General features: G+C 41.8%; 1 protein-coding gene across 1 annotated transcript; it reads left to right on the top strand.

The window, feature by feature from the left end:
- Positions 1-2: 2 nt before the first annotated feature.
- On the top strand, positions 3-9,935 carry LOC113161381 (E3 ubiquitin-protein ligase RBBP6-like). Its single transcript, XM_026358924.1, has 17 exons — positions 3-1,305; positions 1,450-1,538; positions 1,683-1,779; positions 1,879-2,021; positions 2,180-2,352; positions 2,542-2,645; positions 2,734-3,092; positions 3,211-3,274; positions 3,523-3,580; positions 3,669-3,717; positions 3,792-4,124; positions 4,296-4,391; positions 4,557-6,153; positions 6,324-6,937; positions 7,064-7,134; positions 7,260-7,350; positions 7,881-9,935. The coding sequence occupies exons 1-17, from the start codon at positions 1,207-1,209 to the stop codon at positions 8,809-8,811; spliced, it is 4,968 nt and encodes a 1,655-aa protein (XP_026214709.1). The 5' UTR covers positions 3-1,206; the 3' UTR covers positions 8,812-9,935.
- The last annotated feature ends 4,973 nt before the right edge of the window (positions 9,936-14,908 follow it).

Here is a 14,908-nt window from a genome sequence, read left to right on the forward strand (position 1 = left end):
CAGCTTCTTGTTTGTTGTAAGATACGCCTTTTCTTTTTGGATGTACATGAGACTTGTTTCTCATGGTTCTACTGACCTGCGCTACAAACATCCTTCACTTGCTTTTATCCATTAGCAGGAGTGTAGGGAATGTTTTAGGGAACAGTTTGAAGGAAAGGTTGAGGAATTATTTTAGTAACATTTTTTTCTTCATGGTGCACATTTTTAAGGAAACATCACAACATTTTTGTCTTATCAGCCCTATACATTTGACATTTTTACAACGTTTGCATTTTTATTGGAGCAGCTTGGCACCACTCCTTGCTAGCTCATTACTTTACAGAAGGCTGTCTTGAACTGATTTTGATGAACGTTTCTAACAGTCATTACAACCCTTTTTGACAAGCCAGTGCAGAAACCGAAATCACTTGGCATGACAAAGGGGAAACTGTATGCTAAAATTAAATGTCAAGCATTCCTTTGAACAAATGGCCTCTGCTTAGAGAAGGAGAAGCTGTGAGGTCTCTATAGAAAAGTGTGCCATTTGTGTACATTTTGAATTTACTGAGGAAACCATGAGGAAGTGTTTTAACAGATGCTCTTGGACATTACTATACTTATAACTTAAAGGCTCAGACTTGTACAAATGAAAGAGTATTAGTAAACCTTAATTCATATGCAGTTTAGTGCTGTGAAGTTCGCTAGTATTTTCACATTGACAATCATAAATGTGCTTATTTAGATTTTTCAAGTTCTGCTTGGAAAAATAGATCTTATTTGAAACTTGAAACCAAGTGCACAAAAGTTGCGTTTTATATCTCTTAGAAAAGGGACAGATATCATCTTCAGTAAATTCAGATAAATCAGTAATCAGATATCAATAAATCAGACTTTATCAACATAAGTGTTGATCTTTGTTTAAAATCAACTTCTTTTGTTCACATGTATATGGTTGAGTCTAAATATATTCTTTAAACAGTTTAGATGTGTTAGGAATTGCTCTGAAAAAGCCTAGGTGAGGCTTGACACGATTGTTTTCTAGATTGTGACACCGTGCTTTGTGCACAAGCCTAGGACTCATGTCTTGTTTTAAATGCTGGCTCTCATACTTGCATTATTTCTTACACTTTCAAATGAAGGTCTTAATTTTGGTGCAAAGACTTGGATACAGACTGTAAGGGACTGGACACATGGTGGGGGACTATCTGAGCTGTTATTGTCCACTGTATGTCTTTTAGATGGTGTGTTAATACCTTTAATATCTGTACTCTGATTCTCCTGCAGACTGATTCTTCTCCTTCATTGTCACTCGCTCAACTTACCAAGGTACTGTCAGCGAACATGTTGGTTATACTTCTAGGAAATATTTCCCTAAGTTGAATAAGAAAGTTTTTTGTTTGTTCTTTGTGGATTTGACATCCTGTTTTCTGTTTTGTTTTGTTTTTTGTTTTCCCCCGGTCTCTGTTTTAGACTGCTAACCTGGTTGACGCAAATGCATCAGAGGAGGACAAGATTAAAGCCATGATGACTCAGTCCAACCATGAATATGACCCAATACAGTTAGTATACACCCATCTTGCTCTTGAATATCTGAAAGTCAGATTAGTATTCTGCATTTTAATATTATGTATTGGTACTAAGTATCATTCTCTAGCAGTTGATAGTTGTGATTCTCAAGATGTTGCCTGAACTTGTCTCCACAGCTACTCCAAGAAGGCAGTTGGACCTCCACCTGCTCACTATACCTGCTTTCGTTGTGGAAAGGCTGGTCACTACATTCGCCAGTGCCCCATGCTGATGGTATTTATCCTGCATAATTTCATTCTTTTTCTTTAGAGTGTTTTGGTTTTCATTATTACTACATGACAATGTAATGTTTCTTTGGTGATAACTTCTTAGGTCCAGGATAAGAGTGTTGAGGGTCCCAAGCCAGTAAGGATTAGTAAAGGCATACCTCAGAGCTTCATGGTGAAAGCAGAGCCAGGCACCAAGGGAGCCATGTTAACCAGCACTGGCGAATACGCTATACCTGCAATAGATGCGTATGTGTCAACTAAGCACACACAAAATTAATTAAACTCTGATTTTTTTTTCTCAGCAAAACCTATAAATACACAGTTCACTGCTGTTGCTTTTTTTTCTTTTTTTTGTGCTTGTAATAACGTCCTGAAAATAAAATATATTACATGTGTTAATGTAGGGAAGCGTATGCACTAGGGAAGAAGGAACGACCTCCGTTTGTTCCGCATGAACAGTCGTCATCCGAGGATGATTCGGACCCAATCCCTGATGAACTCTTGTGTCCGATCTGTAATGACCTGATGACAGACGCTGTAGTTATACCCTGCTGTGGAAACAGTTACTGCGATGACTGTGAGTTCTTGGTTATGATGTGCATGAGTACACAGTCATACAGGGAAAAACCCATTTTTGAAATAACATTTATCCGTTTGTGTGTGTGTGTGTGTGTGTGTGTGTGTGTGCGCGCGCAAAAAATCTACATTATGTAAAAGCTGAGCTTGTCAACCAAACTTTATCTAATTAAGGACTGTTTAATTTCAGGCATACGGACTGCCTTGTTGGACTCAGAGGAGCACATCTGCTACACATGCAAACAGTCAGATGTTTCACCTGATAATCTCATTGCTAATAAGTTTCTTCGACAGGTAACGAAATTGTTGATTTTAGTTTGGTTCATCTTACTAGAACTCAGACCTCAATTCAAGGTAAAACCATCTGTTCTTCTCCATGCAGGCTGTTAACAACTTTAAGAACGAGACTGGATACACCAAACATGTACGCAAGCAGGTCCAACATGCAGCCCCACCCCCACCACGCCCTCAGTTAGTCAGGCCTCCGCACTCGAGACAACAGGATCCATTACTGGCTAATGTCACTAAGCCTCCTGCTACAAGTGTACCCATCACTGCGCCTCAACCATCGGTCACTCCCCCTGTACCTGCATCTGCATCTGCACCTTCTGCAACCGCTGATCCTACTCCACCTCATGCTGCTGCTGTCGAAGGTCAAGATGCTTCACCAGCCCCTCCACCTGTGGTGGACCACCGCTCTCCTATACACTCTACCAACCAGGGTGAACCACCCCCACCAGGGTAAGCCTGAGCTTGGGCACAGCTTATAAATTACATGAAGACATATACATGGGAGGGGATTTTTGAAGTAAGGAACCTTCTTTGGTATTCATAATGTCACTGCTTGTTTATATTTTAGTGAGACAGATCCAGAACCTACCATGGCAAGGGGGTCATCTCTAACCTCAGAAAGTGGATCACAGGTGAGACTGTGGCATACTGGAACATGGCTGTACTGGTTTGATGTCTTTTCACTGACTTACATAAATCAATAAGGACCAGATAATCAGTGTGTTCTGATAATTATTTAAATTATTATTTAGTTCTTTACTCAAGTTATGAAAAGTAAAAATCTATAAAAATGTTTTTGAAAAGTAAGCAAATTAATGTCCTTAAACAACACACAGTCTTTTGGTGGTAACTACATTTTTCTCTTTGGTTTTTCTCACAGGGCTATCATGTAACTGTTCTTAGCCATCCACCACCTACAAGGCTGCCTCATCTGCCTGGTAAGAGGTTTATTTAGGTTATTTAAGGAGACCAAGTGAGCTTGAAGTAAAGACATTCAGTAAACAAACTGTCTCTCTGCTTTATTAGCTCATCAGATGCGGCCTCACCCCCCTAACAGAGGCAGACACTGGGAGAGGTAAGACCCGTCTCTGATACTATTAAAAGCATCATAATATGTCAGTCTTACAATGTTTTGTGTCCCTCTCTTAGTAACAGGCCTTACAGAGTCAGAACAGAGCACCCATCCACTCACATCCAGACAGCGCCACCTCCAGCACCTGCTCCTTCAGTATACCCATCTCCCTCCCTCTACCCACCCCCACCACAGCCCTACCCCCCTCCTTATCCCTCTGCCCCTGGCCTTATTGCTCCTCCTGCTATCGGTTACCAGCCCCAGCCTATTTTTGCACCTGGCCCACCAGGACTCAACCCTCCTTGGGTTCCCCCAGGTACCCAGCCCCCTCTTGCTCCCCTCCCTCCCTCCCTCTCTCAGCCCCCTCTCTCCAAGGAAGATTTTTACAGACCGCGGCATCGACAGGACAAGTAAGTAGTAAAAATTTTTGGGTAGGAGAGGTCTTTAAACAGCTGCTATAGCCACTAAATATTTGGAATGTACATATGAAATAAACATCACTCAGGACTAGCATTATGAATTCCACAAAATAAAATTGGTCCAAACTAGAGTTTCAGTGTTTTTTGTCATTGTGTTAACAGAGTTACGTCCAAACTGGATGAATTCACTAAAGATTTCCACAAAGAGCTTATGAAGTACAGAAATCCACCAAAGAGACGGAGACCGTCTTATTCCAGGTAACTGTGTGTTTTTTGTTTTTTTTTAAGTTTTAATTTGTATTTGAATTACACTCGTAATCCTTCAAGCATTGTGGTAATTGGATTTGCATAATGTGTTTACTTTCTGCCTTTGTTATCTTGTGCTCTTTTCCATCTTCTGCTCTTTTCCATTTCCCTTTCTAGGTCCCGGTCATACAGTCGTTCTCCATTCAGCCGTTCTCCTTACTCTCGCTCTAGATCAAGATCTAGATCAAGATCATTGTCCAGATCTTACTCTTACTCCCCCAGTAGATCCCGCTCTCGTTCACGTTCCCACGGCCGTTCTTATCCCCGTTCACCTTATTCTAGACGCAATGGACGTAGTTATGGACGGTCACGGACAAGATCCCGCTCTCGTTCAAGGTCTTATGGTTATCGGCGGTCTGGTTCACCACGGTCTCCTCTGTCCTACCGCAGTGGAGCTTGGGAGGGAGCAGAAGGAGGTGCGCCCTACAGGTCTAGGTCAAGGTCTCGCTCTCCTGGTGGCTACCGGAGCCGCAGCCCTAGTGGACGAAAGCCACTTACTCGTGAGCTAGCGGCATATGAAATGAAGACTTCAAGTCCTGGAGGACACGATCGCTGGGAGAGAGAAAGGTACCGACAATGGGATTGCCAAGACTGGTACTACAAAGACTATGACGGCCAACACCCCCCACTGCATCACAGAGCTCGGGGCAGCAGAGACAGAGAGAGGGACAGAATGTCACCATTATCCAGAGATTACTCCCCCCAAGGGAGAGGAAGAAGAGGGAGAGATGAGAGAGGCGGTCCCTCTCATCATCCCCCACCCTCTTCCTCATCAGGGACCAAGTCCAGCAAAGTCCTGAAGACAAAAAAAATCAAAAAGAAGAAATCTGGAGAGGAACCAGAACCCTCGCATCAGTCAGTGGACAGAGGTGATGCTACTCCTGTTAGAGATGAACCAATGGAGGAGATTCCTTCAATTACTAAAACACCACCTGTCTCCTCAAAGCCTCCAGTTAGCACTGCAAGCACTAAAGCGCCAGCTTCTAAGAGCACTGCTGCACCTTCTAAACCCTCAACCAAGTCAACATCGAAGCCTCAGTCTGATAAGATGAAGAAAGAGAAGGGTCAGAAGGTAAAAGCTAAAGTAAAGACAGAAGGTGTGAAGGTAAAGAGTGAAAAGGTAAAGAAGAAAACTGGAGAAGGAGTGGTGACCAAAAAGAAAGATTATTCATCCTCTTCATCTGTTTCTAAACCATTAAGGACTGTTAAAGTCAAACCAGAAGATGCCCCCAACTCAACAACGCCTAAGAAGGACAGGACTAAAACCCCTGCAGTGAAGCCTGCCCTGCTCAAAACCCCTCCACTGTCCTCCCAGAACCTGCCTCTGCCCCATCCTTCTGTTCATGATGGTCCTCGACCTGGCCATGACATTCGGGGGAGAAGAGATCTCCCACAGAGCGGTGGTCTCCTTCCCATCCCTCATCAACATGGGCTCCCGGTGCTTCACCGACCTCCCTCCCCAGTTGACAGTCGGAGAAGGATGGTAGAGGATGGCCGCTCTTTACTTGGGCCTCCTCCTGGAAAGCTGAGGAGGCTAGACGGGCTAGTAGGTGGACCTGAACTCATGTCCCACTCACACATGTCTCACCAACCCCTGATCCACAGAGTCCCACCTCCCTCAGACAGGCCTGGACTTCTTCCTCTGCCAGGAAGCCGTGAGATGGGCCGAGGAGACACAGATAGAGGATCCATTAGACCTCTGATGGACCTTCAGGTGGGTCTGATGTTCATGTAGTCCCCATGTAGTCTTTCAATTCATACAGATTTGTTTTTACCATAAGAAAAATTCAGATTATCAAAACTATTGTTTACTTTTTGGACTCACTGATAGGAACTGTTATTGGTTTAGTCATTAAAATGTTTCATGTGTTTTTTCCAATCCAGGTGAAACCATTGAGAAAGATCAAATTGAACAGAGATTTGGGGAGAAAAGGCAGCACTGAGACAGTAGCCTCAGACAGAGCTCCATCAGGTCCTGAGAAGACAGCGACCACCTCAGACCACCGATCAGCAACTGCTAGCATCTCTGAAGGAGACCGACCCAGCAGTACCCCAGAAGGGTTTGGAAGAAAGGAGCGGTCTGCCTCTGTGGAGAGGGGAGTATCCAGAGAGAGACCAGGAAGTGCTGGAGAGAGACTGCAGGGCTCAGACCGAGAGGAGGACAGAAGCTCCGGAGTGGACAGAGAGCGGGATCGAGCTTCTGGATCAGATAGAGAAAGAGACAGAGGTCTGGGGTCTGACAGAGAGAAGGAGAGGGTGTTGGGGTCCCAGAGGGTAGCAACTACAGTGGAGAGAGATGCCGAAGGAGACAGGTCATTTAGGATGGACCGAAAGAACTCCAGTGGTGGAAGTGTAAGCGCAAGCGCAAGGTCCGTCTCTCTTGATAAAATGACCATTGCTGAGAAATCAGCCAGGAGACAGGTAGACCATCAGGATAAACCAAGCGTATCCTCCAAGGAGAGAGGAGAGGGGTCAGAACAATCTGCTAAATCTGACAGGTCTGTTTTACTTGTGTTTCCCTGTTTGTCAAATCATCCATATCCATGACAGAAAAAAGCTTGATATAGTCATTTTATCTGTAAACACAATTGTTATGTGTGTAATTATATTCTCTTATTTCCCAGGAGTGTGTCCAAGGACAGAACAGAGAGGAGTGTGCCCTCAGGAGAGAAACCAGCTGCTGCTCACCGAGAAGGTAATTTGAATCACTGAGTGAGTGCATGCGCGTGTGAAGAGATAATAACTTTGATTCTGTGTTGTGCTTTCTAATTACGCATTGATTAAACCAGTCTTCATTGCTCCACCTGCCTTCTCTTGCAGCAGTGAAAGGTGGTGAAGAGGCTGCTGCGGTGAAGAGCAAACCAAGGATCAGCAGAAAGACTCTGGCCAGCCACACTGGGAGCTCCACCAAGTGAGTCTGGTGACTTTAAGTAAATTTCTTAGTGCTAGTGCTTTAACATTTTTGAAATTAAGTCATCACTATACTCAGAAATGTTAGGTTGATAGTTGAATGGCTATAAAAATCCTCCACATAATGCTGGGTTAAAATTAATGTCTTCCAGAAGATTAGTATGTAAATGTGCAAAGTTATCACCAGTTTCAAACTATTTAAAGTCTCCCCTAAGACAAGTGGCTTTTCACTCCGCCTACAGCCAAGACCACTTGAACAACTATGAACACACATGATTTGAACACATAGGCAAATTAACAATTTCTTTCTATGAAATTAATGCCAATCGAGTATACACAGTCGAGTTAAGCTTATTTTGTTATATGAAAGAAATTGAGCTAGAAGTATATCACTTAATACATTATATCTTTTGATTTTTAATTATTGTAATACAACAATCATTTTTCAAGCAGAAATGCTTTTAAATTGTGGGGGTTTGCTGTGTTCGGTTATGTGATGGTATGAATTGACTTTTTTCCCCTCAACTTTAGGTCAACTCAAGATACAAAGCGGGACTCGGAAAGAGACCCTAAACCTGTATCCTCTAAACTTGATGAGCAGTCCCCACCCAGCCCTGTGAACAGCCCTGTTCGGAGTCCGAGTGTCAGCCCTGAGCCCAGCCCTGTCAGTGAGGAGCAGCTCATTCAGCCTCCTCCTCGGTCAAAGTGGGAGAGAGAAGATGATGAAGAGGGGCAGGAGAACGGACTTAGTGGCCCCAAGGAACCCTCGCCCATGCCTCAAAGGAGCCGAGGCAGAGAGGGGAAGACAGATGTACCTAAGCCTGTCAGAAGTGAAGGCCGAGATGCCACAAGAGAGGAAAGGAGGGGAGTAGTGAAGGAGGAGAAACAAGGGAGAATACAGAAGGAAGAGGGTAAGGCAAGCAGGTCGACACACACAAATTATGACAAACCGACCAAAACAAAAACTATGAGGGAGGAGGGGAAAGGGGTAAGAGAAGAGGGGAGAGGGGTGACAGGGAAGGAGGAGAGAGCAGCTGAAGCCAGAGGTGGAGGAGGACGAGAGGAGAGTCGTGGCCCAGAGCCCAGGAAACAGCGTTTGAGTTCTGATCTGGGTCGTGAGACAGACGAGGCTGCTTTTGTCCCTGACTATAGCGAAGGTGAAGGCTCAGAGCCAGAGAGGGGACGTAGCGGCAGCCCCAGTCCATCCCTGAGTCACCCCTCTCACAGCCCCAGCCTGAGCAATCACAGTGGCTCCGCAACCGGGATGGACAAAAAGAAGAAGAAACATAAGAAACATAAAAAACACAAGAAGCACAAGAAGCACAGTGGTCAGGACAAAGAAGCAGAACACAAGGAGCACAAGCACAAACACAAGAAAAAGAAACACAAAAAGAACAAAGACAAAGATGTGGAGGAAGACGAGAAGAAGACTGAGAGAGCGGAAGAGGAGACTCCGTGCTAACAGGCTGGACTGAACCTGCAGGCCAACATCTGTAACCTTCTTTGTTAACAAGGAGATAATGATGCATCTAGAAATATCGATGTAGAAATAACGCTGGCATGCTGCTTCAAGTGCTGCTCAAAGGGAGTAGATGAAATGACATCTTTAACTGTCCATGGCACTGACGAAGGGTTTTTATTCCAATACTTAATGCCACTGCAGCCCTTTAAACCCACACAGGACTTTGTGTCTTGATCGCAGCATTATGAGCTTTGCTGAGATTTCTCAATATGTGGACCTTTGTGGTCACTTTAGGTCCATAAACATTTAAAATACTGGACTGACGCTGTGCTGCAATATTCTGATCAATCCATAGCTGGCTAGAAAGGATTTGATGATAGTAACACAGCAGTGAATCTACACAGTAGGAATAATAAACCATACTCAGGGATGTGATGACTTCTTTGTAGAGGAGGAATTTCTGTTTCTCTGCCTCTGATTAATTTGTAAATAGACATCAACTGTTGATTCACATAATTTTTCCTGAGTTACCTTTCCTGTGTGCTGTTAAGGTATAAATAGTGAATAACCATCATTGTTATGGGGGCTGTTGTAGGCTCTTTTGATGGACTCTGCTAGCAGTTTTGCATGTTTTAGCACATTATCTGCATCTTTAAGGTTCAGTTTATGGCAGTAAAGTTTTTTTTTTTTTGTGCAAGTTAATGAAAATATAAAATGATGGAAAGCAGTGTTCTTGGATAGATTACCTATCCAACTAATTTACCTACCTAACATGAAATCCAGTAGCTACAGGAAACATGAAACTCTTTGGAGACGGTTATTGGCAAAGCATTTGTGATTATTGGGCTAAAACCTGCAAAATTATTAGAGTAGTCCTTGACGTTAAAGCAAAGTTTATGCTACACTGGATTGTATAAATGTTGGATATGTGTATTAATAATGGCAAATCAGTCTGCATGTTTTTGTTCCAAAGGTGCAGTAACTGTCTAACAGATTGCATGAGTGAGTGAATGTGTGTATGATGGGGTGAAAGTGAAATGGGACAAATTTGGGGACTGGACTTACACATAAGTTGTTCCTTTTTGTTTTGTTTTGTTTTTTTTTAATAAAATGTTTTGACTTCATGTAAATGTCTGAGTTTTATTTAATTAATGTTTGGACTTTAGATTGTCTAATTACCACACAAATACATGCAGTGGAAACATTTCAGCCTTATGTAAATTATTTGAGGTGTTTTCTAATTAGAAATTGGAGATCAGAACCTCTTTATGTTTTTATGGGCACCTGACTATTGTTTTGAGAAAGATCTGAAGATTTGTGAACTAACTCTACTGATAAATGTCCTACCATTACATTCAGAACTGTCCACTGTACTCCAGTGGTAGAAGGACACAATTTAAACGTTACACATATCACAGTGCTGCGAGTGATAATTGCAACATTTCAAATCAGTAATGAAACATTTACTATTAAAAATATATTTTACTACAGTACAGAAGTATTATCACTAAACCTGACAAACTAATCCACTGTTTCTGAAAGTACAGACTTTATGACCTGATTGATTATATTAAATAGAGTGCATCAAACATTTTAAACATATTTGTTGAAAAAGACAAAAAGAAAATTTACATTTATTTAATTACATAAATTAAAGGCAGAGACACATGTAAAGGAGGTGTTTTAAATGTGTTCAGTTAAAAAAATGTAAAAGCTGATTATACAAATGTTGATATCCAATTACATTTAATAATAAATCACTTTATGTAACAGTTTGCTAGATCGTCTCTGCTTGTGCTTCTTGCAATGTTTTTTGAATTGAAGTAAATTACCACTAACGTTTACACCTAAATTTTATTTTATGTATGTGTAGAGGACTCTGTAGTTTTCTTTGAATTTCCACCATCTACTGTCTCAATGTGTTAAAAAATCACACGTGTACACTAGAAAAGTAATAGATAAATATGTTAAAAAGGGTGGATAGGCTTATATATTATAAAAGAAAGATTTTTTCAAAAATTATTTTGGAATTTAAATTATTTCAGCTAACCAATCAAAACAACAGATATAGGGATGATTGTAATGGACTACTGCTGAAACCTGCATATTAAGCCCTAAATCTGGGTGGGACAAACAAATAAAACCTTTAACATATCTTAGATGTACTGCAGTGCATGGAATATCAGATATTTTAGGGAATAACTGGATTTTACAGAGAGGATGGGGATTATCCTCGAAAGCAGGTCCTCAGAAACAAAAAGTTCTTTGGCAGCTCATTTCTTTGCAAACATGAATAATTAAACTAAACCATCCCAGAAGCCATCGCGTGTAGTGAGACAGAGTGAACACTGTGGGGAGCTGTAGGTCCTACAACTTTTAATGTGGGAGAGAAACAGATTAACAATAAAAGAAATAATTCTCATATGCTCCAAAATACAACCCCGCATGACACCACGTATCTCTCTGCCACCCAGAGCACACAGCAATAACCGCTGTTGTGTTTGTGTGTCTGCGTGTGCATGTGCATGTGGTGAGGGTGTGCACCTAGTCGGAGGGATGGCGTGACCGGTGGATCGCAGAGAACACAAGCTGAAGGCAGGAGATGGGTTCACAGGCGGGTTGAGGGAACACTGAGAAACAAGAGAGCAGCAGCAGATGTAGTTTTCCCTTACAACAGCACATTCACAGTGTGTATATAGTATATTTAAGGTCATGCTTAATGGACTCAGAGATCAGTGAGACCATTAGAGAAGATTAGTATATTTTTTAACTCCTGCCCAGATTATCACCATTACTCATTATTCCTCTCATCTTCCATCCACGTGTGTCTGCGTGTCCACACATGTGCGCACCTGTTATCTGTCTGTCTGTGTGTTTTGTGTGTCTGCTTGTGTTTTGTCTTACAAGCCTGACATCATTTCCTGTCATCAAGGCCAAAGGTTGCTAAGCAACTTCATTCTGCCAATTGTCAGAAAAGAAGCTCCTCCACTGACTGGCTCACAACCTAACTCTCTCTTATCCTCTGTCATAAATATAATGTCTGAGGGAACATGATGGCTATATGTGCATGATTGCCCATGCATCTGTACGGACTGGTGTGCATTTACGCTTGCAAACATGGTGAACTAAAAGGCGTGAGAGAGAGAGGAGAGTGGGATGTGGATATGTATTGTCCGATAGATTTCCATGATTTCTGGTAGTAATAAAAAGGATGAGTCAGTATTGTTGCCACACAGTACATTCTCATCAGCTGTTTGTCGAAAATACAGCAAAATATGCAAGTGAGAGCCACTTATGCTGTTTAAAAAAAAGTTACATTCATCTTTGATTTGTGGCTCTATTTATCTAACTTATGACATATAAAGGTCTAGTGCCACCACCTCATGGTGGCACTAGAGATCACAGAGGTCATTATATTGTGTGCAAACCATAAATATCTGTAGAAATGTTAAAGGCATCCATAAATCCAAAAGACGATAGTGGATTTTTCCACTGACTAACTTTTTCTTCCTCAGTTTATAATGAATAACATTACAAATAAAGACTTAGAGAAAACTGGAAACTCTGAAAACTGAAACCATACGAAGTTGCTAACATCACTGACCATGCCATGTGCTACTACTGTAACACAGCAGTAAGCAGAGTTTGTGTCACAGTTCTCATGTGTTTCTCCACACGTGTACATATAGAGTTTGTGTATGTTCACATGCTAAATAGGGATGTACCCTCAGGTCGCTGTCATGGCAATTTAATTGATTTTTTGTGGGATTATTTATCTGTAATCAAATCCCCACAGTGTATGTGTCTGTGACAATGGCACTGAGTAAAAAAACATATATAATGTTATGTGATGGTCACCATGGAAACGTACCCAAGGGGCTCGTACCACACACTGATAATAACGTTTGGCCTAGATGCCCATCCTCAACTGATAACAGTGGGAATGTATTTTTGTGTGCATGCATGTGTGTGTGTGTGTGTGTGTGTGTGCATTTCAGCAACTAATGTAAACCAGTATTTGAACACAGCGCTGTGACAGAACGGGAGTAAAAAATGCATGAAATGATTCTTTGGAGCAGAAAGAGTCTTGCATGACTTACACAAGACAGTGGGTGTGAGAAAGATGAGACATGATGGAAGGAGAGGAGAAAACGATTGGGAGTGGAAACACACAGCCAGGGAGACCCAATAACAACCGATTACTACCAACGCGCGTGCACACACACACATGCACACAAACACAGAGGCGCCTGAAAATGCTCATCACTTTTTCTTTTCTGGGAGAGTAACATATTAGCTGTAGAGGTCTGGTTGAGTGTTTGTGTGGTTGAATGTGTCCTAGATATCCTAAACTGTGTTGTCGAGACACTAAATGTTTGATGCATGCTGCTGCTGTAGGAGTTATGATAGCTGTGAGGAGTCTGTCTGGGTATTGCACGGTGTTTCCCTACTCTGCAAGTTTTTAGTCACATTAGTGGTGAACCAGGCTGTGTTGGTCCATTAGTCCGTTGGTTTGTCTGTCTGTCTCTGTCTTTGTATTAGTCGAACATCCAGAATGAATACCTTGACTTGTTGGTGCAGTCCGCTAGCCGGCCACAATTCCTACGATGCAGGATACACATACACATGAAAGAAAATAACAAACAGAAATCTCGTAAGCATGGTGATGAGCCTGCAGAACAATTTCAATGCGTCTTGTCATAGACTTCTCTATTCTCTGAAGATAATCCCTGATTTGATGTTTTGGTGGTGGCAGAGCATGCCGTTGAACATGTCAGTTGAAAATAATTTGCATACTCATTAAACCATTTGCTGACCTTTCGTGCCCTGTAGGAAGCTACTTTCTTCACTGATTTATTCAGGTTCCTTATTTGCATCTATCTCATCTATAAGCAATGCCAAAATTCCCATCAACTTCATTTCTGCCACAAAATTGATAAGTGTTAGTTCCCAAAATAGGCAAAGGTGATTGGTTAAGGTTAGGGTAAGGTTCACGTCAGGTTAAGCATCATAAAACACAACTGTTTTTAGTTAAGGCGAAGGGTAGGTTCATATTCAGGTAACGTTATTCAGTTATTCTCCTGACTCTCCCCTTTTTTCTGACCTCTTGTACTGCATCTGTATATTTATCAAATAGAGTCATGCATCCTTGGTATACGTGTGAATTTTAACCTGAGCTTCATATTCAGTTTGAACAAATCTTGACAATCAAAAGCTGAACGTAAGAAAGTGGCTGCAAAGTAAAGTGGATAAATCAGTCTGCCTTAGGAACAACATGGCTTTTCCATCAGCACATGACAAAACTACCATTAGTAGGAGCCAATAATAGTGAAGTTGTCTATTTTTAATCCATACAATTTGTTTTCTTGAGTGTAATGAGCATTATAGCCTCTCAGAGCTATTAATGTGAGACTTATTTTCTGTCTAATGGAGTGTAAACATCAAACAAAACATCCCCAGAAAATTATGTGGAGGCCATATGTAGTTATTAAAAAATTAGCAGGAGAGCATTTAAGACTAGTGCTCCCTGTAAGCTGTTTGCTTAGGCTTACTGTACACTGTAGTTCTAAAATTAGTTCCCAAAGAGGGATCCAGGGACCGCTAGGGGGCCTTAAGGGAATTAGATGGAGCCCCCAGAAAAATGAGCAGTGGTTGAGTTTCGGTGCTATTTTAAGATGTTAAAGGATGCCTATTCTGCCTTTTTCACTCTCTGCCATGTTAGTACCACCTCAATGTTCAACTATAAAACCCAGGTATTTCATTTAATGCCAGAGTCCATTTAAATTACACAAAGGTAAATGATGGGCAATAATGAAATACACCTGAACAATTTGAGCTACTTGTACCATACTTTCCGTTTTATGACACTTTTTTTATTTTGCACCTCTACAAGTAAAACTTTGAATGCAGGATATATACTTTTGCATTTCTGCATTGTAGTACATGTATATCTTTACCTTTACTCAACTAAGGGATCAGAATACCTCTGCCTCTCATGAAACCTATCATATACTGATGTTGTGTTGCAGCTCTGCCACACCTTTGGGTTTAGTGAATCGACACCCCTGCTGAGTGTGACTGTGGAGCATCATCTCTC

Source organism: Anabas testudineus, chromosome 1, assembly GCF_900324465.2.
Source record: "Anabas testudineus chromosome 1, fAnaTes1.2, whole genome shotgun sequence".
NCBI classification, from domain to species: Eukaryota; Metazoa; Chordata; class Actinopteri; order Anabantiformes; family Anabantidae; genus Anabas; species Anabas testudineus.

Bases quoted from the DNA above. Each gene is read 5' to 3' on its own strand.
- LOC113161381 (XM_026358924.1), top strand. From the start codon at position 1,207: ATGTCTTTTAGATGGTGTGTTAATACCTTTAATATCTGTACTCTGATT. The intron at 3,275-3,522 runs GTGAGACTGTGG...TTTTTCTCACAG, and splicing joins CCTCAGAAAGTGGATCACAG to GGCTATCATGTAACTGTTCT. The intron at 4,125-4,295 runs GTAAGTAGTAAA...TTGTGTTAACAG, and splicing joins CCGCGGCATCGACAGGACAA to AGTTACGTCCAAACTGGATG.